The 27,014-nt window shown below is 54.1% G+C and overlaps 1 protein-coding gene across 1 annotated transcript in view; it reads left to right on the top strand.

Annotated features, from left to right (window-relative positions):
• The window catches only part of LOC116952686 (sodium- and chloride-dependent GABA transporter 3-like), a 132,015-nt gene that overhangs the window by 89,355 nt on the left and 15,646 nt on the right, over window positions 1-27,014 (top strand). Inside the window, exons 2-8 of the mRNA XM_032972271.2 lie at window positions 3,054-3,351; window positions 12,224-12,358; window positions 12,907-13,047; window positions 15,529-15,625; window positions 16,341-16,473; window positions 17,193-17,327; window positions 26,625-26,728. Of these exons, the coding sequence (XP_032828162.2) occupies window positions 3,060-3,351; window positions 12,224-12,358; window positions 12,907-13,047; window positions 15,529-15,625; window positions 16,341-16,473; window positions 17,193-17,327; window positions 26,625-26,728 (1,037 nt within the window). The 5' untranslated portion in view covers window positions 3,054-3,059. The remainder of the gene's footprint in view (window positions 1-3,053; window positions 3,352-12,223; window positions 12,359-12,906; window positions 13,048-15,528; window positions 15,626-16,340; window positions 16,474-17,192; window positions 17,328-26,624; window positions 26,729-27,014) is intronic.

Here is a 27,014-nt window from a genome sequence, read left to right as displayed (position 1 = left end):
CTACTTGGTGACTTTACCGAAAGAACCAAGAATATGAATCCCTGCAGTCACGAAAGCTTTAAATCAAAATTTAAATCAAAATTTAGTTTTTAGCAGTTTAGCTTCGCTATGCATTAGGGGTAAACTGGCGGATAATCGCGGATTATAGGAGTGGACAGGGTCTGACGTGAGATGAGTTCTCCTGTGCAGGGCAACAGCGGCACTGGCTGAAAATAAACCCACACGCGGTGTGATGACTTTTCCGATACGACTCCACGTGTCGCTCAATCCTGATGGGTCGTTGGATATTTAAGCTGAGTGCTGTTAGCGAGCGGCACCTGTGAAGGCCGGCACGGCACACGACGGGGTGGGTGGCCAGGACCACGCCCGGCCGCCTTTGTCTCCCCAGTGGCGATGTTTACACACCGCGCCAGGTACTCAATTGAGGCCGAGTCGACCTAGGAGAGGCCCCGTGACCGGTTCAGGTAATTGTCACTGGTGTTGGTGGCCGTGAGCGGGAATTGTCGGGTTCACGCCTGTGATACACTCACACTTATGACACACACACACGCACGCACACACCTTTGACACACACACACACACACCTGTGACATACACACACCTGTGACACACACACACCTGTGACACACACACCTGTGACACACACACACACCTGTGACACACACACCTATGACACACACACACACCTGTGACACACACACACCTGTGACACACACATACCTGTGACACACACACACCTGTGACACACATACCTATGACACACACACCTGTGACACACATACCTGTAACACACACACACACACCTGTGACACACACACACACCTGTGACACACACACCTATGACACACACACACCTGTGACACACACATACCTGTGACACACACACACCTGTGACACACACACCTGTGACACACACACCTGTGACACACACACCTGTGACACACACACACCTGTGACACACAGTCACACCTGTGACACACGCACGTACCTGTGATACACTAACATCTATGACACATTAACACCTGTAACACACACGCACACCTGTGACACACACACACACACCTGTGACACACACACACCTGTGACACACACACCTGTGACACCTGTAACACACACACACACACACCTGTGACACACACACACACCTGTGACACACACACCTGTAACACACACATCTGTAACACACACACCTGTAACACACACTCACACCTGTAACACACTCACACCTGTGACACACTCACACCTGTGACACACACACACCTGTGACACACACCTGTGACACACACACCTGTGACACACACACACACATCTGTGACACGCACACCTGTGACACACACACTCACACCTGTGACACACTCACACCTGTGACACACACACACCTGTGACACACACACACCCTGTGACACACACACACCTGTGACACACACACCTGTGACACCTGTAACACACACACACACCTGTGACACACACACACACACCTGTGACACACACACCTGTAACACACCCATCTGTAACACACACACACCTGTAACACACACTCACACCTGTAACACACTCACACCTGTGACACACTCACACCTGTGACACACACACCTGTGACACACACACACCTGTGACACACACCTGTGACACACACAAACCTGTGACACACACACACACATCTGTGACACGCACACCTGTGACACACACACTCACACCTGTGACACACTCACACCTGTGACACACACACACACCTGTGACACACACACACCTGTGACACACACACCTGTGACACCTGTAACACACACACACACACCTGTGACACACACACACCTGTGACACACACACCTGTAACACACACATCTGTAACACACACACCTGTAACACACACACTCACACCTGTGACACACTCACACCTGTGACACACACACACCTGTGACACACACCTGTGACACACACACCTGTGACACACACACACACATCTGTGACACGCACACCTGTGACACACACACTCACACCTGTGACACACTCACACCTGTGACACACACACACCTGTGACACACACACACCCTGTGACACACACACACCTGTGACACACACACCTGTGACACCTGTAACACACACACACACCTGTGACACACACACACACACCTGTGACACACACACCTGTAACACACCCATCTGTAACACACACACACCTGTAACACACACTCACACCTGTAACACACTCACACCTGTGACACACTCACACCTGTGACACACACACCTGTGACACACACACACCTGTGACACACACCTGTGACACACACAAACCTGTGACACACACACACACATCTGTGACACGCACACCTGTGACACACACACTCACACCTGTGACACACTCACACCTGTGACACACACACACACCTGTGACACACACACACCTGTGACACACACACCTGTGACACCTGTAACACACACACACACACCTGTGACACACACACACCTGTGACACACACACCTGTAACACACACATCTGTAACACACACACCTGTAACACACACACTCACACCTGTGACACACTCACACCTGTGACACACACACACCTGTGACACACACACACCTGTGACACACACCTGTGACACACACACACACACCTGTGACACACACACCTGTGACACACACACATCTGTGACACGCACACCTGTGACACACACACACCTGTGACACACACACACACCTGTGACACACACACACACACACCTGTGACACACACACACACACCTGTAACACACACACACACCTGTAACACACACACACACCTGTAATACACACACACACCTGTAACACACACACACCTGTAATACACACACACACCTGTAACACACACACACACACACACCTGTAACACACACACACACACCTGTAACACACACACACACACCTGTGACACACACACACACCTGTAACACACACACACACCTGTAACACACACATACCTGTAACACACACGCACGCACGCACCTGCACACCTCTGCATTGCGTCACACACCCTCACCCATTGTGCCAACCCCCCCACCCCTCACCCCCCACAGCCCACCATGGCCCCCCAAAAGGGTACCCAGCCCGCGGCCCTCAACGGCAAATCTGGGGACGTCGCCGCGGGCGGTAGCGGCGTGGTCGTCGCTCCTGGGGGGGCCGCCCAGGGGGGGGACGGCGAGCTCGGCCTGGACCCCTGCGGGGATGCGGGGGCGCTGGAGCCCCCCGCGAGGAAGCTGAAGGAGCGCGGGCACTGGAACAACAAAGTGGAGTTCGTGCTGTCCGTGGCCGGGGAAATCATCGGCCTGGGAAACGTGTGGCGCTTCCCTTACTTGTGCTACAAGAACGGCGGCGGTGAGCGCTCCCCGCCACAGGTGTGCGTGAGAGAGAGAGTGTGTCAGTGTGAGAGTGTGTCAGGGAGAGAGTGTGTCAGTGTGAGAGTGTGTCAGTGTGAGAGTGTGTCAGGGAGAGAGTGTGTCAGTGAGAGAGTGTGTCAGTGTGAGAGTGTGTCAGGGAGAGAGTGTGTCAGGGAGAGTGTGTGCGTGAGAGAGTGTGTCAGTGTGAGAGTGTGTCAGGGAGAGTGTGTGTCAGTGTGAGAGTGTGTCAGGGAGAGTGTGTCAGGGAGAGTGTGTCAGTGAGAGAGAGTGTCAGGGAGAGTGTGTCAGGGAGAGTGTGTCAGTGAGAGAGAGTGTCAGGGAGAGTGTGTCAGTGAGAGAGTGTGTCAGGGAGAGTGTGTCAGGGAGAGAGTGTGTCAATGAGAGAGTGTCAGTGAGAGAGAGTGTCAGGGAGAGTGTGTCAGGGAGAATGTGTCAGTGAGAGTGTCAGTGAGAGAGAGTGTCAGGGAGAGTGTGTCAGTGAGAGAGTGTGTCAGGGTGAGTGTGTGCGTGAGAGAGTGTCAGTGAGAGAGTGTGTCAGGGAGAGTGTATCAGGGAGAGAGTGTGTCAGTGGGAGAGTGTGTCAGGGAGAGTGTGTCAGGGAGAGTGTGTCAGGGAGAGTGTGTCAGGGAGAGAGTCTGTCAGGGAGAGAGTGTGTCAGTGGGAGAGTGTGTCAGTGAGAGAGTGTGTCAGGGAGAGAGTGTGTCAGGGAGAGTGTGTGTCAGGGAGAGAGTGTGTCAGGGAGAGTGTGTCAGGGAGAGTGTGTCAGTGAGAGTGTGTGTGAGAGAGTGTGTTAGGGAGAGTGTGCGTGAGAGAGTGTCAGGGAGAGTGTGTCAGGGAGAGTGTGTGAGAGATATGTGAGGGAGAGTGTGTCAGGGAGAGTGTGTCAGGCAGAGTGTCAGGGAGAGTGTGAGGGAGAGAGTGAGGGAGAGTGTGAGAGTGTGAGGGAGAGTGTGAAGGAGAGTGTGTCAGGGAGAGTGTCAGGGAGAGTGTCAGGTAGAGTGTGTCCGCCTGATGATGCTAGCTGTAATTACTGGCGAAACGTCGTACTCAGATTTGTAAATGTTGTGGATTTGCTCTCCAACACACCGGTGTGGTGCTGTACTAGTATACTACACTATACACTACACATATACACTACACTATACACTACACTATACACTACTATATGCACTACACTATACACTACACTATACACGACACTATACACTACACTATACAATATGCTACACTATATACTACACTACTATACACTACACTATACAATATGCTACACTATATACTACACTACTATACACTACACTGTACAATATACTACTATACACTACACTATACAATATACTACACTATACACTACACTATACACTACATTATACACTACACTATACAATATACTACACTATACACTACACTATACACTACACTATACACTACACTATACAATATACTACTATACATTACACTACTATACACTACACTATACACTACACTATACTACTGTACACTACACTTTACACTATATTACTATACACTATACTATACTACACTATGCAATATACTACACTATACACAAGACACTACATTATACACTAGTGCTGTACTAGTATACTACACTACACTACTATACACTACACTATACACTACACGATACACTACACTAAACAATATACTACTATACACCACACTATACACTATACTATACAATACACTGCTATACACAATACACTACATTATACAATAATGCTGTACTAGTAACGAATCGGCCACGTTCTGTTTACGTGACAACCCTGAACTAATTGGCTGCGTCGTGTGGTGGCGGGTTTGACGACACATTTCTATCTACGCGATCTAACCCACACAACTTACACTATGGAAAAGTACAGCAATTGAGCAAATATGAATCACTGCAAAATCATCGCCTAATGTAATGATATTTTATTTCAGATAAAAAAAAGAAATCGTGGCCGCGAGTTGCGATGTGCGGAATTTCATAGAAGTATATCCTAGCGTCCTTTACAAATTCGCGATTTTAAATCCTGTACATTCTTTGTTAGGTTAACAGCAAAAATTCGATAAGGAGATTATATCGAGACATTGACATCTGGTGGTGGCGTACTGGAAGTGAGCAGCAGGGAGCCATCATCCCCATCACATCATCCCCTCTCATCATCCCCATCACATCATCCCCTCTCATCATCCCCATCACATCATCCCCATCACATCATCCCCATCACATCATCCCCATCACATCATCCCCATCACATCATCCCCTCTCATCATCCCCTCTCATCATCCCCATCACATCATCACCATCACACCATCCCCTCTCATTATCCCCATCACATCATCCCCTCTCATCATCCCCATCACATCATCCCCATCACATCATCCCCATCACATCATCCCCATCACATCATCCCCATCACATCATCCCCTCTCATCATCCCCTCTCATCATCCCCATCACATCATCCCCTCTCATCATCCCCATCACATCATCCCCTCTCATCATCCCCATCACATCATCCCCTCTCATCATCCCCATCACATCATCCCCATTCATCCCCATCACACCATCCCCTCTCATCATCCCCATCACATCATCCCCTCTCATCATCCCCATCACACCATCCCCTCTCATTCCCATCACACCATCCCCTATCATCCCCTCACATCATCCCCATCACATCATCCCCATTCATCCCCATCACACCATCCCCTCTCATCATCCCCATCACATCATCCCCATTCATCCCCATCACATCATCCCCTCTCATCATCCCCTCACATCATCCCCATCACATCATCCCCATTCATCCCCATCACACCATCCCCTCTCATCATCCCCATCACATCATCCCCATTCATCCCCTCTCATCATCCCCATCACATCATCCCCATTCATCCCCATCACACCATCCCCTCTCATCATCCCCATCACATCATCCCCATTCATCCCCATCACACCATTCCCTCTCATCATCCCCATCACATCATCCCCATTCATCCCCATCACACCATCATCACATCATCCCCTCTCATCATCCCCATCACACCATCCCCTCTCATCCCCATCACACCATCCCCTATCATCCCCATCACACCATCCCCATCACACCATCCCCTCTCATCCCCATCACACCATCCCCACTCATCCCCATCACACCATCCCCATCACACCATCCCCTCTCACCCCCATCACACCATCCTCTCTCATCCCCATCACACCATCCCCTCTCATCAGCCCCATCACACCATCCCCATCACACCATCCCCATCACACCATCCCCACTCATCCCCATCACACCATCCCCATCACACCATCCCCATCACATCATCCCCTCTCATCATCCCCATCATACCATCTCCACTCATCCCCATCACACCATCCCCTCTCACCCCCATCACACCATCCTCTCTCATCCCCATCACACCATCCCCTCTCATCATCCCCATCACACCATCCCCTCTCATCATCCCCATCACACCATCCCCTCTCATCATCCCCATCACACCATCCCCACCCATCCCCATCACACCATCCCCACTCATCCCCATCACACCATCCCCATCACACCATCCCCTCTCACCAACCCGTTCTCCCCCTGTCGTGTCACAAAAAGAGCCACAGAATGGGCCCTAAAACAAAAGTGTGTGGGAGTTGGAGCGTGTCTGGGCTGCAGATGACTCCGATTGTGGGGGTGGACCCACGTGTGTGTGTGTGTGTGTCACTCTGTGCGCGTGGGGAGCGGTAGTGTAGTAGCGGCGACCCCAGTACGATTCCCGCTCACCAAACAACTTCGGTGATTTAATGTCTGAGCCGGTCGTGGGCCTCACCTAGGTCGACTCAGCCTCAGATGTGTACCTGGTGCGAGATGTGAAAAATCGCCACGAGGGAGACAAAGACGACCGGGCGTGATGCTGGCCACCCATCCCATCCCATCTTGTGCCGTGCCGGCCTTTATTGATGCTACTCGCTAACGGCACTTGCCCCTTCAGTCTGTTTAGGCTACAGGGGAAGGGGGGGATATTTCTCTTTGTACGCGTGTGTATGTACGTGAGTGTCCGTGTGTGTGTACATGTGTGTACGTGTGTACATGTGTGTGTGTGTGTACGTGTGTGTATGTGTGTCTGGAGGCTCCCCGTGGGGAGAGATTTCAGTTCTGTGGCTCCAGCAAATGGGAATTGGTCAGGGCACCTCATGGACGTCCGTCCCCCTCGGGACCTCCGCCTCATTCCTATTCTCGATCTCTCCTCTCCATCATTTTCTGCTAAATGAGATTTTGCTTGTGGGGGGGGGGGGGGGGGGTGGGAGGTGGGGGGGGCTATCATCTCCCCTCGAAATCCATCGCAATAGAGACCCCCACCACCACCACCACCCACCTCATGTGCCACTGCGGTGTCTGTGAAGGGGCATCACGGAGCTAACCAGCCGAACAACGCCGTCAGCCTCTCCTGTACCCCAATGGCATTTGCTCACAACAAACCCACCGGCAATGTCGCTGCGGCGGCTGCGGCTGCGGCGGCGGCGGCGGTGGCGGCGACATGTCGCACCGGTGGGGCAAGTTGGCTTGGCAGCGGGGGCCTCACTCAGAATCAATCCAGTGGTTGTTATCTTTTCATCGGCTGCCTAACCGCTGTGTGGAAATTGCCTTGGCCGTGTGTCGCTGCACCCAAAATAGATGTCAACCCCTCCCCCCCGACCTGCTCTATGCTTGTGGAACGTGGAGCCCTCTAAAGGACGACCTGTGTCAGGCTGAAACATTCAGGTTGGCCCTGCCTACGCTCCGTCCTGGGTTTAACCTGCAGGCAAGATTAGAGTATGAGGAGGTCGCAGATCCTTTAAAGGTCTGGGACACAGTACCCCGATCATTGCTGAGCTCCTCCGGCAGGCAAAGTCTGCGTTGGCTGGGTCAAGTAGCCCTCGTGCCCAGCCACCGCATGCCCAAAGCAGCTTCTGTTTGGCCAGATAGAGAGGGCTAGACGGGCGTGGCGTGGGCTAGAGAAGAGACGGAGTGATGTGGTACAAGAGGATGTGGAGCTGAGTGGACTTGCCGATGACCGGTACCAGCGGTGTCAAGATCGGCCTCTGTGGAGGAGGCCCGTGAAGGACGCTGCTACCGGGCAGTTGGAGGCAGTCGCCCTCCAATGAACTGGAGGGTGAAGGGGCGACGCTCACAACAACGAGCGGAGCAACGGGCGACGAAAACGCTGGGAGTTAGCACAGTAGGGGATCACGGTTGGTGCATCTTCCAGTTATCTCAGTCAACTCATGGCACCTGGGCCTGTCCCGTAACTTCCTGCTATCGTCACTTAGCTGCCAATGGTGACTTGTTGTCGTGCTCCTTTATGAGTCCGTGTGTAAGCGCGTCACTGCTCGCTGACAGCACTTGCCCCAACAGTCTGTTAAGGCTATACGGGGGATCTTTGTCTTTGTCTTCGTATATCTGTTTCTCTCGCTGCCCTCTGTGTCCATACAGGCGCGTTCCTCGTCCCGTACTTGGTGTTCTTTCTGTCTCTGTGTGTGTGTGTGTGCATGTCTGTGTGTGTGTCTACACGTGTCTCTGTGTGTGTGTCTGTACATGTGTCTGTGTGTGTGTCTACACGTGTCTCCGTGTGTGTGTGTCTGTACATGTGTCTGTGTCTGTGTATACACGTGTCTCTGTGTGTGTGTCTCTACATGTGTCTGTGTGTGTGTCTACACGTGTCTCTGTGTGTGTGTCTGTACATGTGTCTGTGTGTGTGTCTACACGTGTCTCTGTGTGTGTCTGTACATGTGTCTGTGTGTGTGTCTACACGTGTCTCTGTGTGTGTCTGTACATGTGTCTGTGTGTGTGTATACACGTGTCTCTGTGTGTGTGTCTCTACATGTGTCTGTGTGTGTGTCTACACGTGTCTCTGTGTGTGTGTCTGTACATGTGTCTGTGTGTGTGTGTCTACACGTGTCTCTGTGTGTCTGTACATGTGTCTGTGTGTGTGTCTACACGTGTCTCTGTGTGTGTGTCTGTACATGTGTCTGTGTGTGTGTCTACACGTGTCTCTGTGTGTGTCTGTACATGTGTCTGTGTGTGTCTACACGTGTCTCTGTGTGTGTGTCTGTACATGTGTCTGTGTGTGTGTCTACACGTGTCTCTGTGTGTGTGTCTGTACATGTGTCTGTGTGTGTGTCTACACGTGTCTCTGTGTGTGTCTGTACATGTGTCTGTGTGTGTGTCTACACGTGTGTCTGTGTGTGTGTCTCTACATGTGTCTGTGTGTGTGTCTACACGTGTCTCTGTGTGTGTGTCTGTACATGTGTCTGTGTGTGTGTCTACACGTGTCTCTGTGTGTGTGTCTCTACATGTGTCTGTGTGTGTGTCTACACGTGTCTTTGTGTGTGTGTCTGTACATGTGTCTGTGTCTACACGTGTCTCTGTGTGTGTCTGTACATGTGTCTGTGTGTGTGTCTACACGTGTCTCCGTGTGTGTGTCTGTACATGTGTCTGTGTGTGTGTCTACACGTGTTTCTGTGTGTGTGTCTGTACATGTGTGTGTGTGTGTGTCTACACGTGTCTCTGTGTGTGTGTCTCTACATGTGTCTGTGTGTGTGTCTACACGTGTCTCTGTGTGTGTGTCTGTACATGTGTCTGTGTGTGTGTGTCTACACGTGTCTGTGTGTGTGTGTCTCTACATGTGTCTGTGTGTGTGTCTACACGTGTCTCTGTGTGTGTGTGTCTGTACATGTGTCTGTGTGTGTGTCTACACGTGTCTCTGTGTGTGTCTCTACATGTGTCTCTGTGTGTGTGTCTACACGTGTCTCTGTGTGTGTGTCTGTACATGTGTCTCTGTGTGTGTCTACACGTGTCTCTGTGTGTGTGTCTGTACATGTGTCTGTGTGTGTGTCTACACGTGTCTCCGTGTTTGTGTCTGTACATGTGTCTGTGTGTGTGTCTACACGTGTCTCTGTGTGTGTGTCTGTACATGTGTCTGTGTGTGTGTCTACACGTGTCTCTGTGTGTGTCTCTACATGTGTCTGTGTGTGTGTCTACACATGTCTCTGTGTGTGTGTCTGTACATGTGTCTGTGTGTGTGTCTACGCGTGTCTGTGTGTGTGTCTGTACATGTGTCTGTGTGTGTGTCTGTACATGTGTCTGTGTCTACACGTGTCTCTGTGTGTGTGTCTCTACATGTGTCTGTGTGTGTGTCTACACGTGTCTCTGTGTGTGTCTCTACATGTGTCTGTGTGTGTGTCTACACGTGTCTCTGTGTGTGTGTCTGTACATGTGTCTGTGTGTGTGTCTGTACATGTGTCTGTGTCTACACGTGTCTCTGTGTGTGTCTCTACATGTGTCTGTGTGTGTGTCTACACATGTCTCTGTGTGTGTGTCTGTACATGTGTCTGTGTGTGTGTCTACACGTGTCTCTGTGTGTGTGTCTCTACATGTGTCTGTGTGTGTGTCTACACGTGTCTCTGTGTGTGTGTCTGTACATGTGTCTGTGTGTGTGTGTCTACACGTGTCTGTGTGTGTGTGTCTCTACATGTGTCTGTGTGTGTGTCTACACGTGTCTCTGTGTGTGTGTGTCTGTACATGTGTCTGTGTGTGTGTCTACACGTGTCTCTGTGTGTGTGTCTCTACATGTGTCTCTGTGTGTGTGTCTACACGTGTCTCTGTGTGTGTGTCTGTACATGTGTCTCTGTGTGTGTCTACACGTGTCTCTGTGTGTGTGTCTGTACATGTGTCTGTGTGTGTGTCTACACGTGTCTCCGTGTTTGTGTCTGTACATGTGTCTGTGTGTGTGTCTACACGTGTCTCTGTGTGTGTGTCTGTACATGTGTCTGTGTGTGTGTCTACACGTGTCTCTGTGTGTGTCTCTACATGTGTCTGTGTGTGTCTACACATGTCTCTGTGTGTGTGTCTGTACATGTGTCTGTGTGTGTGTCTACACGTGTCTGTGTGTGTGTGTCTGTACATGTGTCTGTGTGTGTGTCTGTACATGTGTCTGTGTCTACACGTGTCTCTGTGTGTGTGTCTCTACATGTGTCTGTGTGTGTGTCTACACGTGTCTCTGTGTGTGTCTCTACATGTGTCTGTGTGTGTGTCTACACGTGTCTCTGTGTGTGTGTCTGTACATGTGTCTGTGTGTGTGTCTGTACATGTGTCTGTGTCTACACGTGTCTCTGTGTGTGTGTCTCTACATGTGTCTGTGTGTGTGTCTACACGTGTCTGTGTGTGTGTCTGTACATGTGTCTGTGTGTGTGTGTCTACACGTGTCTCTGTGTGTGTGTCTGTACATGTGTCTGTGTGTGTGTCTACACGTGTCTCTGTGTGTGTGTCTCTACATGTGTCTGTGTGTGTGTCTACACGTGTCTCTGTGTGTGTGTCTGTACATGTGTCTGAGTGTGTGTGTCTACACGTGTCTCTGTGTGTGTGTCTCTACATGTGTCTGTGTGCGTGTCTACACGTGTCTCTGTGTGTGTGTCTGTACATGTGTCTGTGTGCGTGTCTACACGTGTCTCTGTGTGTGTGTCTCTACATGTGTCTGTGTGTGTCTACACGTGTCTCTGTGTGTGTGTCTGTACATGTGTCTGTGTGTGTGTCTACACGTGTCTCTTTGTGTGTGTCTCTACATGTGTGTGTGTCTCCGTGGCACTTGGGTCTGCCCCGTGACCTCCTGCCAGCAGGCGTTCGACACTTTACGTGGCCTCAAGGTGCACATAGCCTGGCACAAGCGTCGTGGTGACGTCACCGCCACTTAGTGGCGAATGGCGGTTGTTGTTGTTGTGTGTTTCTCTATGTGTGTGTCTGTGTGTGTCTCTTACACGTGTCTCTGTGTGTGTGTCTCTCACACGTGTCTCTGTGTGTGGTCGTACAGGTGCATTCCTCATTCCCTACGTGGTGTTCTTCGTGGGATGTGGGATCCCCGTCTTCTTCCTGGAGACGGCGCTGGGGCAGTTCACGAGCCAGGGCGGCATCACCTGCTGGAGGAAGATCTGCCCTCTCTTCGAGGGTGAGGCTGCGGTGGAGGACATGGTGGAGGTGGCAGACGAGGTGGAGGAGGAGGAGGAGGTAGTGGTGGAGGCAGCAGAGGTTGTGGTGTAGGGAGGAGGTAGTGATGGAAGCGGAGGAGGTGGTGACAGAGGAGGCAAAAGTGGTGGTGGACGAGAAGGAGGAGGTAGCGGTGGAAGCAGAGGATGTGGTGGAGGCAAAAGTGGTGGTGGACGAGAAGGAGGAGGTAGTGGTGGTGGAGGAGACAGAAGTGGTGGAGGAGGAGGAGATGGTGGTGGAGACACAAGTGGTGGAGGAGGAGGAGGAGGTGGTGGTGGAGGAGGAGGCAGAAGTGGTGGTGGAGGAGGAGGTAGCGGTGGAGGTGGTGGTGGAGGAGGTAGCGGTGGAGGTGGTGGTGGAGGAGGAGGTAGCGGTAGAGGTGGTGGAGGAGGTAGCAGAGGAGATGGTGGTGGAGGAGGCAGAAGTTGTGAAGGAGGAGGTGGTGGTGGAGGAGGCAGAAGTGGATGAGGTTGTATTGAGGCGAGCGATCCCCCGTGCCACTGCGTGCAGGAATCGGATACGCGACCCAGGTGATCGTGGGCTTCCTCAACATGTACTACATCATCATCCTCGCCTGGGCCATCTTCTACCTGTGCTTCGCTATCACGGGCGGCATGCAGTGGTCCTCCTGCAACAACGACTGGAACACGGGTACGGGGACACGCAGAGTGGTGGTGATGGTGGAGGTAGCTGAGATGTTAATGGTTGTGGTGGTGTAGATGGTGGTGGAGGTAGAATGCAGTGTTTTTCCTACAACAACGACGAGGATACCGGTACGGGGCTGTGCGGAGTGGTGGAGGTGACTCAAATGTTAGGGGTGGTGGTGGAGGAGATGGTGCTTGCGATATTAGTATTGGAAGTATTAATGATCATGGAGGTGGTCGTGGTGGTGGTGGTGGTGAAGATAGTGTTGAGGTGTAAAAGGTAGTGGGGGAGGTGTTGGATGGTGATCGAGATGTTGGTGGTGACGTTGGTGGAGAAGGTTGCAGAGCGGGTGATGGAGGTGGTATTGGAAGTAGTGGTGGTGATGTAGATGGTGAAGAAGGTCGTGGAGATGATGATGGTGGTGGCCATGCACGTGACATCTAATCGAGCACTGTGGATGTGAGGGTTGGTGGAGCACGCGCAGATGTTGTGGAAATCCCTGTGGGGATCGAGGATCCGTATCGTGGCTCGCCAGGAGAAGGCTTAAATGTGGACCCCACATATACCATCTGTACGGGATAGAGTGATTCTCCCTCGCACACGTGGGTTTTCTCCCGGTGCTCCAGTTTTTTTTGTCCTATATAAAAACGCTCATTCGTTGACTGATAACACCTTCATAGAGAGCTTGGGCAATTGTTGGCGCTGGCTCACTGCGTGACTTCTTTCCCACTCGTCTGTGGATCCCTGCTCCCGCCTCCGAGTCTTTATATTATGGTGGTGAAGGAGGTTTGTGGTTCAGATATTAGTGGTGGTGGGGTGTCAAGCACCACTCATATGCAGACGACACTGTTCCGTTCACCGCCATCAATTATCCCAATGCGTCTGGATTTGAGAGGCTCTCGGAATGCACCACTGCCCTGCGACAGTGGTTCTCCGTACACAACCTTGCCCTTAATCCGTCAAAGTCAGTGGCCATCACGTTAGGTAGCAGGCAACGTCTCAACTCATCCACGCTCCCAACACACAAACACATCTTTGGTCACAGCATCAGGTTCACAGATCACCGCAGTTACCTCGGTGTCATCCTAGATTCAACTTTATCCTTTCACCGCCAAACCAATCTCATCATCAGTTCATGTAACTTTCACCTGAAGGTTCTCAGACACCTACGTTCTCTCATTACCACTGAAACTGCCAACACATTGGCGTGTTGCATAGTTGGGTCTCGCCTCGGCTATTGCAACGCCGTCCCAGTCCGGTCATCCTTTGGCAACCTCAAAAAACTTCAAAGACTACAAAACGACCTGGCACGCGTCGTCATTGGCCGCACTCATCCCCGTCTCGACTCGCTCGCCTCTCCCTCCGTGCCCTCCACTGGCTACCCATCGCCAGCAGGGCCACGTACAAGATCGCCTGCCTCTGCCACCGCGCCTTCACATCTGCCTGCCTCCCCGTGCCTCTCTTCACTATTGACGACTCGCAGCACGGCACACGGCTGATGCCTTCGCAGTGAGAGACTCACCACCTCCTCTCGATACCAAGATGCAGGACGGCCACGTCTGTGCGCCGCTTCTCGGCGGCTGCCCCAACAGTCTGGAACCCCATTCCTCTGCACATTCGCAGCATCGCCTCAAACGTCTCCTTCAAGAGACACTTATGAAACTCACCTCTACAACTACGCTTTCGAGTGACTCTGAGCTTGGCTCCACGCCTCTGAGTTTGCGGCCATTATGTCCCGCAAATTTTCGCGCATTATAAATTGCATTATTATTATTAAGGTGGTGGAGGTGATGGTGAAGGTTGTGGAGAATGGGGTGTTGAAGGAGGTGTTTGTGGTGTCAGAGGTCTTGATACCGTGGTTGAAACGTTGGTGATGGTGGTAGGAAAGATAGTGGAGGTGGTGAAGAAGTTGCTCATAATGGTGGAGGTAGTAGTGGTGGAGGAGGTAGTGGCAGCGGTGTAGGTAATGAAGGTGGTGGAGATGGTGGGGAGCGGTTAGCGTGCAGCGCTACGAACCCAGCGACACATGTTCAATTCCCGCTCACGACCAACAACATTGAGAAATATCTGAACTGGTCATGGGCCTGCCCTAGGACGACTCAGCCTTAAAATAATTATTTCTTACAGTGTAGAAACATCAGCACTGGGAGACAAAGGTGGCCGGACGTGGTGCTGGCCACCCACCCCCTTGTGCGCTGTGCAGGCCTTCATAGGTGCACACTAACAGCACTCGCCCCAACAGTCTGTTAATGCTATCGGGGAGATCTTTGGGTGAGATTGTGGTGTCGGAGGTGTTTGAGATGGTGGTTGAGATGTTGGTGATGGTGAAGGTGGGGTGTTGGTTGGAATATTGACGGCCGTGTTGTTGGTGAGTGCGATGGAGGTATTCTAGAAGACGCTGGTTGAGATGATCGTGGGAAGTGGTGGTGGCCAAGGTGAAGGTTTTGCTCTGTAAATTACCTCTCTCCGCTGCTCACCCGACCCCAGTGAACTGTCAAGAGTTCCGGGTGAACCTGACGCAGGCCAATGGGACGGTCCTCCTGGGGAAGTCCAACGCCACGTCACCCGTCATCGAGTTCTGGGAGTGAGTGGACTCATCTCACCCGGTCACTCATCTCGCCTGGTTACTCACCTAGCAGGGTCACTCATCTGTCCTGTCCACTGATCTCCCCAGAAATGTCATCTTAACCAGACACTCACCTCACCCGGTCACTCATCTCGCCTGGTTACTCACCTAGCAGGGTCACTCATCTGTACTGTCCACTGATCTTCCCAGAAATGTCATCTTAACCACTCATCTCATCCGGTCACTCATCTCTCCTGGTTACTCACCTAGCAGGGTAACTCATCTGTACTGTCCACTGATCTTCCCAGAAATGTCATCTTAACCACTCATCTCATCCGGTCACTCATCTCACCTGGTTACTCACCTAGCTGGATCGCTCATCTGTACTGTCCACTGATCTCCCCAGAAATGTCATCTTAACCAGACACTCATCTCACCCGGTCACTCATCTCACCTGGTCATTCAAATCAACTGCACTCTCGTCTTATCTGGTTACTCATCTTACTTGCACTCATCTCACATGGTTACTCATCTCACATTCTAGTAGCACATTTCACCTGATGGTCACTCATCTCACCGGGACATTCATCCCAATGCAATAGAATGCCACTTTGCAGTGTATAATGTAAGTATATTTTAAATGCACGAAAATTAATTTACGTATTCTCCGTCGCCCTCTTCCAATGGACTCTCTCCGTCCCCCTCGCTCTCTGCCCCCCGCCCCCACCTCCAGGCGCCGTGTGCTGGGTCTCTCGTCCGGCATCGAGAAGATTGGCTCTCTGCGCTGGGAGCTGGCGCTGTGTCTCCTCGCCGCATGGATCATCTGCTACTTCTGCATCTGGAAGGGAACCAAGTCTACCGGCAAGGTGCGTGGGCGCCGCTCGCCAGAGACTCCCCCACCAAAGCCCAACCCCCCCTCAACCTACCCTCCCGCCACGCTAGAGATGATGCCAAGCGACCAGCAACAAGCGGCAGACAAGGCAGCGAGCCTCGGTAGATCAGGCGAGATCATTGGGGGGGATGTAGTCACCACCGTCCTGGGAGGGTGGTAGCCGCACCTCCAGTCACCACGTACGTAAATGTGTACAGTCGTGTTCTTCTATTGCGCGGTGTAGTTGTTGCCTTCCTGAAGAAGACCGCTCAATGGAAAAATCGCGTTATGATGAATAATAAATAATGTTGGGTACAGCACAGTCCACGAAAGCACGTGAGGTGCGCACGCAGGCCGAAGAGAAGACCGAGGCGCTTGGGTAGAATCTAGAAGCATCCAGCAGCATCCCGCCTCGTGCGATGATGCTACGCCGAGGCAGCCGTTTGACCGCTTATTCCTACTCTCGCGGCGTACTTCCGTTCTCTCAATTGCCTCACGTCTAATCGGCGTTAAGAAAACGTGCGGTACGGGAGAACAGACGACTGAGCCTCTTTCGCCCGCCGTGCGTAAGCCAACGAATCAGAGGCGCGCCACGGGGGGCCACGTGATGTCTCCCTCGACCGCCCCGCGCACCGGCTCACCTGTCTTACCCCCCACGCAATCCTACCCCTCCCCCCACCCGGGCCTCCTCCTCCCCCCCCCCCCCCCGTGTAGGTGGTGTACGTGACGGCCACCTTCCCCTACGTGATGCTCGTCGTGCTGCTGCTGCGCGGGGTCACGCTGCCCGGCGCCTCCGAGGGGGTCAAATTCTACCTCTACCCCGACCTGAGCCGCCTCTCCGATCCACAGGTGTGCCAGCCCCTCCTCCCTCCTCCTCTACCCCCCTCCCATAGCCCCCCCCTCCCCTCCTCCTCCACCCTCCCCCTTCTCTACCTTTTCCCCCTCTTCTACCCTCCCCCACAGCCCCTCCCCCTGACTCTACCAACTCCCGTAGCCCGAGAGCCCCTTCCTCCCCCCTTCTCCAGATGCCCTCCCCCCCCGCTGCTCCCCCCTCCCCTCCCCTCCCCTTAGAGAGGGGCTGCCGTTCTCCCACAGCGATTCATTCCGTGCCTTAATTGATGCCTTCTAATGCGAGCCCTGCGATGATGAGCGATAGCCCCCCCCCGCCCCCCCCATCATCTCCGTGTGTGCCCGCTCACGTCTCTATCTGAGACCCACGCTCACTTCCCCTGACGATGGCGCCTCCCTTGAAATCCCCTCTACCCTCCCCCTACCCACCTCCCCCCTCCCTCCCATTCCCTCCCCTCCCTCCCCATCCCTCCCCCCTCTCCCTCCCATCCCTCCCCCTCTCCCTCCCCATCCCATCCCCTCCCCCCCCCCCCTCCCCCCCCTCCCCCCCCCATCCCTCCTCCCCCCCTCCCATCCCTCCCCCCCCTCCCATCCCTCCCCCCCCCTCCCATCCCTCCCCCCCTCCCATCCCTCCCCCCCTCCCTCCCATCCCTCCCCCCTCCCTCCCATCCCTCCCCCCTCCCTCCCATCCCTCCCCCCTCCCTCCCATCCCTCCCCCCTCCCTCCCATCCCTCCCCCCTCCCTCCCATCCCTCCCCCCTCCCTCCCATCCCTCCCCCCTCCCTCCCATCCCTCCCCCCTCCCTCCCATCCCTCCCCTCCCCTCCCCATCCCCTCCCTCCCATCCCTCCCCCACTCCCATCCCTCCCCCCCCTCCCATCCCTCCCTCCCATCCCTCTCCTCCCCATCCCTCCAAATCCCTCTCCCTCCCCATCCCTCCCCATCCCTCCCCTCCCCTCCCTCCCCTCCCCTCACTTCTCTCGCCTCCCTCGCCTCACCTCCCTTCTCCACTTGACTCCCTTGTCGATCTCCTCCGCTGTTCATCCATCACGTTGCTCCCCCGTCCCCTCCTTCCTCCCTCCCATCGATCCGAGTGGTCGCCCTGTTAATGGAGACGCATGGCCCCCGAGTTCTGTGCGAGTGAACTCGCAATCCCGTCGACAATGTTTGTCACAATTATGGCCGGATAACGCAAATAGCACCTCGCATACCACCTCGCATACTGACACACGCTCACACGCTCGTACACACTCTCACGTATAAACTCGCACTCTCTCACACAGTCACATTAACAAAGGACAAAAATCCGCTGTATAGCCTTATCAGACGTTTTGTGCGAGCACCTATGAAGGCCGGCACCGCACAAGAGGGGGTGGGTGGCCAGCACCACGCCCGACCGCCTTTTTCTCCCCAGTGGCGATGTTTACACACTGCACCGGGTACTCATTCGACGCTGAGTCTACCTAGGGGAGGCCCAGGACCGGTGCAGATAATCGTCACTGGTGTTGGCCGTGAGCGGGAATCGAACCCGGATCGCCGGGTTCGTAGCGCAGCGCGCTAACCGCTACACCACCGCTGCCATCATACATACACACACTCTTACATACACACACTCTTACATACACACACTCTTACATACACACTCTCACACACACTCATACACACACTCTCACATACACACGCTCATACTCACACTCTTACATACACACTCTCACATACACACTCATACTCACACTCTCACATACACACACTCATACACACACTCTCACATACACACGCTCATACTCACACTCTCACATACACACTCATACTCACACTCTCACATACACACACTCTCACATACACACTCATACTCACACTCTCACATACACACACTCATACACACACTCTCACATACAAACACTCATACTCACACTCACACACACTCATACTCACACTCTCACATACTCACACTCTCGCACTCTCACATACACACACTCATACTCACACTCTCACATACACACACTCTCACATACACACTCACATACACACACTCATATCACACTCTCACATACACACACTCTCACATACACACTCTCACATACAACAACCGCCATTCGCCACTAAGTGGCGGTGACGTCACCACGACGCTTGTGCCAGGACATGTGCACCTTGAGGCCACGTGGAGTGTCGAACGCCCGCTGGCAGGAGGTCACGGGGCAGACCCAGGTGCCACGGGTCGACTGACTGAGATGACTGGCTGATGCACCACCTGTGCCCCTACTGTGCCAACCTGCTGTGCTTTAGCCACCCGGCGCTCTGCTCGTTGTTGTGAGCGTCGCTCCTCCGCCCTCCGTTGTTGTTGGAGGGCGGCTACCTCCAACTGCCCAATAGCGTCCTTCACGAGCCTCCTCCACAGAGGCCGATCTTGACATTGCTGGTACCAGTCATCGGCAAGTCCACTCAGCTCCACGTCCTCCTGTACCACATCACTCCATCTCTTCTCTAGCCCGTGCCGCGCCCGTTTAGCCCCCTCGATCCGGCCGAACAAAAGCTGTTTCGGCATGCGGTGGCTGGGCATGCGGGCTACATGACCCAGCCATCGCTGCCTTGCCCGCCAGAGGAGCTCACCGGTGGGACCTTGCCCAGATCTTTCAAGGATTTGTGAGCTCCTCACACAATCTAGTCTGGTTAAACCCAGGATGGATCGTAAAATGTTTCTAACCAGCGAAGATGTTCCATTAGGGGGGGTCCACGTTTCGCAAGCATAGAGAAGGGAGGGAATGACCATGGCCGAGAAGACCTGAAGCTTAGTGCGGAGCGACAGACCAGGTAGCTTCCACACAGCGTTACGCAACCGATGAAAATATATTGTCGCTCGACTGATTCGGAGTGAGACCTCTGCTGTTAAACTGGAGCCGGTCATAAGCACACTTCCCAGGTATGGGAAACTCTCCACTCTCTCCACAACTGCCCCATCACCGATTGGGAGTTGTGGGGGTGGTGTGTCCGATGGTACAAAATACCCAGGCAGGTGCTTAGTTTTGGTGGGGCTGATGGTAAGGCCCCATCTCTTAGTGGCACGCTCCAGTCTCAGCAGCAGCGTCTCCAACTCCTTCTCTGAATGAGCAGCTATTACCAAATCATCAGCATACATAACGTGGTTGAGCAATAGGGAGCCATCCCTTGACCGCACCCGGGCATCGATCAGCCTCCCATTATATCTGTACCATATGGAGATTCCCCCGGTACAGCTATTGAAGGCTTCACGAACTACATGTTCAAAATAGATGTTAAATAATGTGGGAGCCAGAGGACATCCCTGTCGCACCCCAAGGTGTACAGGGAATGGCTCTGACTCCCGGCCACATAGTTTTACCCGGGCCCGCCCACCATCATGAAGGTCCTTAATGATAGTGAGCAGAGGGTCAGGTACTCCAAAAGCACGAAGAACAACCCAGAGCCCAGGCCTACTGATGGTATCATAGGCCTTGACAATGTCAATAAAGCAGAGATGTAGGTCTTGCTGGAATTCCTTACACCTCTGCTGTAGCAGACGGACAGAAAATATGGCATCTGTGCAGGACCGCCCTTTCTTGAAACCGCATTGGGGCTCTGCAAGCCTCTCCTCAGCGTGCCTGGCAAGGCGATGTTGAATAATCCTTGCCAGGACCTTTCCCGGCACACTGAGGAGTGAGATGCCCCTGTAGGTGTTACAGTCTGTGCGGTCCCCCTTCTTAAAGAGGGGGACCACCAGGGCATCCTTCCAATCCTGCGGAACCCGTCCAGTGGTCAAGACTGTTGTTATGATGTCATATAGGGCAATCTGTGCACAAACGCCACCCTCCCTCAGCATTTCGCTTGGGAGATCATCTCTGCCCGCTGCCTTTCCTGGTCTCAGACTCCGGATCGCCTTCAGTACTTCCTCAACAGATGGCACCTCAGCCAGCCACTCACAGGGGGTGACTTCTTCCAATATTTGAGGCACCGCAGCCTCAGCAGTGTCATCCTCACTTTGTGCCACAATGTTTTCCTGACTGAGGGATTTTCCCTCCCCCAGAACCTCACAGAAATGTTCAGCAAATCTGCAAACCTGTTCCTGGGGGTCGGAGATTGGATCACCGTTTTTTCCCCTAATGATGGTAATAGGTGTGGCGCTGCAGGTTACTTTTTTAATGGAGTTAAATTGAGATTTGTGATCACGGGCCACTGAGGCAGTCTCCATCTCCTCAGAAACCCGCGACCACCACCCATCCTTGCAGCGCCTCACGGCTCTCCGAACCTCCGAGCGAAGGCTGCGGTAAGCCTCCTCATTCTCTGACGTGGGATTCTGTAGCCGATGACAGTGGGCCTGTCGCTTTTTCTCAACCATCATGAACACCTCCTCTGTAAGCCAGGGTCTCTGGGGAGGTCTGGACCGCGTACCCAAAACAGCCATTGCAACTGCATGAGTCACAGTCCTAAACCTCGCCCATTTACCCTCGACATCAGGAGGAGTCGGGGACGATGCCAATCCCAGCCGCAAGCGATGATGAAATTCTCACTTGCAACTTTCATCAGATAACTGAGACTAGGCCACTTTAGGTTGGAATGGGGTTCTGGGTGTACACCCACCACCGGAGTGGAAGAATGGCAGGCGCATCTTACAGATGACTAGTCGATAGTCAGAGGGCAGATCAGCTCCACGGTAGGTCCTGGTGTCAAGGACATGGGTTCGCATCCGCTGGTCCGTCACTATGTAGTCCAGCAGGTGTTCTTGCTTGAACCCGGGAATGCATCCATGATGTTGTGTGGATGCGCCGATGCTGGAACAGCGTGTTGGTAATTACAAGCCCATGGGCTGCACACAAATCTAGCAGCCTCCTACCGTTGTTATTGAGCTGATCTGGCCCATGCCCTCCAATCACTCCAGACCAGGTGCCAGCATCATGACCAACTCGGGCATTGAAGTCACTCAACATGATGTCTCTATCCCGAGGTGCCACTTTAGCCAGCACCTGTAACAGGAGGTCATAGAAGGCATCTGACTCATCGGCTTTGCCTGCATCCCTCCACGGATGTTCGTCTTCGGTGGGGGCATAAGTAACCACGACCACCACTCCTCGCCTCCGGTTGATGGGAAGGCGAGCCCAAAGTAGCCTGGGGCTTACAGCTTCCCACACCTCACCACCACGCTCCCACGCCCCCTTCATTCTTTTGTTCAAAAGAAGAGCCACACCCTGTTGTTTGGCAGTCCCACACTCTCACACACATTCTCATTCACACACCAGGTTATCTGTTCAGCATCGGCTGTACACCCACACCTCAAAGCTCTGTACTATACACACGTGTCTCCATCATCATCATCAGCCATGGTCAATCCATTGCTGAACGAAGGCATCTTCTGCCAGCACGGCAGTGGATTCTTGAATCCATCTGTGGGGAGCTTCGAGTGTCACCCCGTCGTGTTACGAGGCGCGTTTTCTCTGGGGTCTCTGCGTGGTTGATGAGGCGGAGTGTGATGAGGAGTGTGATGAGGAGGAGTGTGATGAGGAGGAGTGTGATGAGGAGGAGTGTCATGAGGAGTGTGATGATGAGGAGTGTGATGAGGAGGAGTGTGATGAGGAGGAGTGTGATGAGTGTGATGAGGAGGAGTGTGATGAGTGTGATGAGGAGTGTGATGAGTGTGATGAGGAGGAGTGTGATGAGTGTGATGAGTCTGATGAGGAGGAGTGTGATGAGTGTGATGAGGAGTGTGATGAGTGTGATGAGGAGGAGTGTGATGAGAAGTGTGAGTGTGAGGAGTGTGATGAGGAGGAGTGTGATGAGGAGTGTGATGAGGAGGAGTGTGATGAGTGTGAGGAGTGTGATGAGTGTGATGAGCGTGATGAGGAGGAGTGTGATGAGTGTGATGAGGAGGAGTGTGAGGAGTGTGATGAGGAGGAGTGTGATGAGTGTGATGAGGAGGAGTGTGATGAGTGTGATGAGTGTGATGAGGAGGAATGTGATGAGTGTGATGAGTGTGATGAGGAGGAGTGTGATGAGTGTGATGAGGAGGAGTGTGATGAGTGTGATGAGGAGGAGTGTGATGAGTGTGATGAGGAGGAGTGTGATGAGGAGGAGTGTGATGAGTGTGATGAGGAGGAGTGTGATGAGTGTGAGGAGTGTGATGAGTGTGATGAGTGTGATGAGGAGGAATGTGATGAGGGTGATGAGTGTGATGAGTGTGGTGAGGAGTGTTAAGAGGAGGAGTGTGATGAGGAGGAGTGTGATGAGTGTGATGAGGAGGAGTATGATGAGTGTGATGAGGAGGAGTGTGATGAGTGTGATGAGGAGGAGTGTGAGGAGTGTGATGAGTGTGATGAGGGCTATGAGAAGGCTGAGACTATTGAGGATAATGATGGCGAGGAGAAGGAGGAGGAAGTTGATGAGGAGGCTGATGATATTGAGATGGAGGAGGAAGTTGATGAGGAGGCTGATGATATTGAGATGGAGGAGGAAGTTGATGAGGAGGCTGATGATATTGAGATGGAGGAGGTATCGTTAGGGCATGAGGCTCCACTTTTGCTCCCCCCCCCACTCCTTACATAACGGGCAGGAGGAGGGGGGGCATTAGGAGGAGAGGAGCCCCCCCCCATCCCCCCACACCCCCAACTCCCCCCACCCACTCCTTACCCCCTAGGCAACGCGGGTGCCGTGAAATTGATGTTGGCGAGTCACGTGACGAGAGGAGGGCGGGTGGGGGGGGGGCACTCCCCCCGCCCCCCGTTGTCTACGCCCCCCCCCCTGCTCACCCCGAGCCCGCAGCTGAGACGACGACGACATTGATGTCCCCACTGCTATTGCAGTAATGACTCGAGCAGCGAGAGGGGCTGGCAAGGAGACAAAGGGAGGGCTGGGGTGACGAGGGGAGGATGGAGAGGGGGAGGGAGGGGAGCATCACCCCCCCCATCACCCCCCCATCACCCCTCCCCCATCACCCCCCCCCCCCCTCCTCCATCACCATCTCCATCACTACCTCCATCACGGCCGGGTGGCATCACGGTGGTAACACTCGCGCCGAACAGCAAAAAAGGCGCCTGGGCCCCATTCTGTGCAGAGTTTTATTCTCTCTCTCCTCCCTGTTGTGTAGATTGCCACCAGTCACCCAGCTACCCAGCCACCCAGCCAGCCATCCAGCCAACCACCCACACACCCACTCAGCCATCCACCCACCCAGTCACCCAGCCAACCAGCCAACTACCCAGTCGCTCAGCCAACCAGTGAGCCATCCAGCCAACCACCCACACACCCACTCAGCCATCCACCCACCCAGTCACCCAGCCAACCAGCCAACTACCCAGTCGCCCAGCCAACCAGCGAGCCATCCAGCCAACCACCCACACACCCACTCAGCCATCCACCCACCCAGTCACCCAGCCAACCAGCCAACTACCCAGTCGCTCAGCCAACCAGCGAGCCATCCAGCCAACTACCCACACACCCACTCAGCCATCCACCCACCCAGTCACCCAGCCAACCAGCCAACTACCCAGTCGCCCAGCCAACCAGCGAGCCATCCAGCCAACCACCCACACACCCACTCAGCCATCCACCCACCCAGTCACCCAGCCAACCAGTCAACTACCCAGTCGCGCAGCCAACCAGCGAGCCATCCAGCCAACCACCCACACACCCACTCAGCCATCCAACCACCCAGTCACCCAGCCAACCAGCCAACTACCCAGTCGCTCAGCCAACCAGCGAGCCATCCAGCCAACTACCCACACACCCACTCAGCCATCCACCCACCCAGTCACCCAGCCAACCAGCCAACTACCTAGTCGCCCAGCCAACCAGCGAGCCATCCAGCCAACCACCCACACACCCACTCAGCCATCCACCCACCCAGTCACCCAGCCAACCAGTCAACTACCCAGTCGCCCAGCCAACCAGCGAGCCATCCAGCCAACCACCCACACACCCACTCAGCCATCCAACCACCCAGTCACCCAGCCAACCAGCCAACTACCCAGTCGCTCAGCCAACCAGCGAGCCATCCAGCCAACTACCCACACACCCACTCAGCCATCCACCCACCCAGTCACCCAGCCAACCAGCCAACTACCCAGTCGCCCAGCCAACCAGCGAGCCATCCAGCCAACTACCCACACACCCACTCAGCCATCCACCCACCCAGTCACCCAGCCAACCAGCCAACTACCCAGTCGCTCAGCCAACCAGCGAGCCATCCAGCCAACTACCCACACACCCACTCAGCCATCCACCCACCCAGTCACCCAGCCAACCAGCCAACTACCCAGTCGCCCAGCCAACCAGCGAGCCATCCAGCCAACTACCCACACACCCACTCAGCCATCCACCCACCCAGTCACCCAGCCAACCAGCCAACTACCCAGTCGCCCAGCCAACCAGCGAGCCATCCAGCCAACTACCCACACACCCACTCAGCCATCCACCCACCCAGTCACCCAGCCAACCAGCCAACTACCCAGTCGCTCAGCCAACCAGCGAGCCATCCAGCCAACTACCCACACACCCACTCAGTCATCCACCCACCCAGTCACCCAGCCAGCCAGCCACCGAACCAGCCAACTAATAAGTTAGTCACCCAGCCAGCCATCCAGGCACCCACCCAGCAACCCACCCACCCAGCCATCCACCCGGGCAGCCACCCAGCCACCCACCCACCCATCAATCCACCCACCCACCCAGCCATCTACCCGGGAAGCCACCCAGCCACCTACCCACCCAGCCACTACTCAGCCACCCACCAACCCAGCCATCCACCAGGGCAGCCACCCAGCCACTCCTCAACCCACGGACCTCCTCAGCTCCCCATGTTCACACGCCACATCTGCTATCGACCCCCCGGGGTGTTTGGGCTGTCGGTCGCTAACAGCGGAGGTCCATATCTCGCCACCCGTCGCCGCTTGTCGATAATTCTCATCGTCTCCGTTCTTCACTGAATAATTGGCCACAGCAACGAGAGAGACGCAAGCTCGTGATGACGCAGCGTGTGTGTGTGTGTCACTTTGCGTGCTACCGTGTCCGTCGCTATGGAGAGCGGTGGCGCAGTGGTTGGCGCGCTGCACTAACGAACCCGATGATCCGAGTTGGATTCCTGCTCACGGCCAACATCGGTGGCGATTATTTGAACCGGTCCTGGACCTCCCCTAGATTGAACGACCTCACAGACAAAGGCGGCCGGGCGTGGTACCAGCCACCCACTCCCCCGCCTGGCACTGCAGCCTTAACAAGGAATCAATAGCAGCACTTGCCCCAACGGTCTATGTAGGCTATACGGGTGACATTTCTCTTTATCCGCGTGTCTGTCGCAGGTGTGGGTTGACGCAGGGACTCAAATCTTCTTCTCCTATGCCATCTGCCTGGGATGCCTCACCGCCTTGGGGAGCTACAACAACTACAACAACAACTGCTACAGGTGCGATGCTTTTTCAGGCTGAGTCGGCCTAGAGGCACGGCCTATACAACAAGCGGAAGCAGCGCGGCTCGGTTCGCCACTGAGTGGCGGTGACGTCACCGCAGCGCTTGTGCCAGGCTAGGTGCACCTTGAGGCCGTCTCGTGAAGTGTGAGTGACCCTTTGTCAAGAGGTCACCGGACACTCAGAGAGCACCGATGTAGGCTGGCACGGCACACGAGGGGGTGGCGTGGTTCAGCCACATGCCCGGACGCCTTTGTCTCTCCAGTGCTGATGTTCTACACCGGG

The sequence above is a fragment of the Petromyzon marinus genome, chromosome 48, assembly GCF_048934315.1.
Source record: "Petromyzon marinus isolate PM22_M1 ecotype Great Lakes invasive population chromosome 48, UKy_Petmar_22M1.pri1.0, whole genome shotgun sequence".
NCBI classification, from domain to species: Eukaryota; Metazoa; Chordata; class Hyperoartia; order Petromyzontiformes; family Petromyzontidae; genus Petromyzon; species Petromyzon marinus.
Note: the sequence above shows the minus strand (reverse complement) of the source record. Positions and strands in the feature narration are given on the sequence as shown.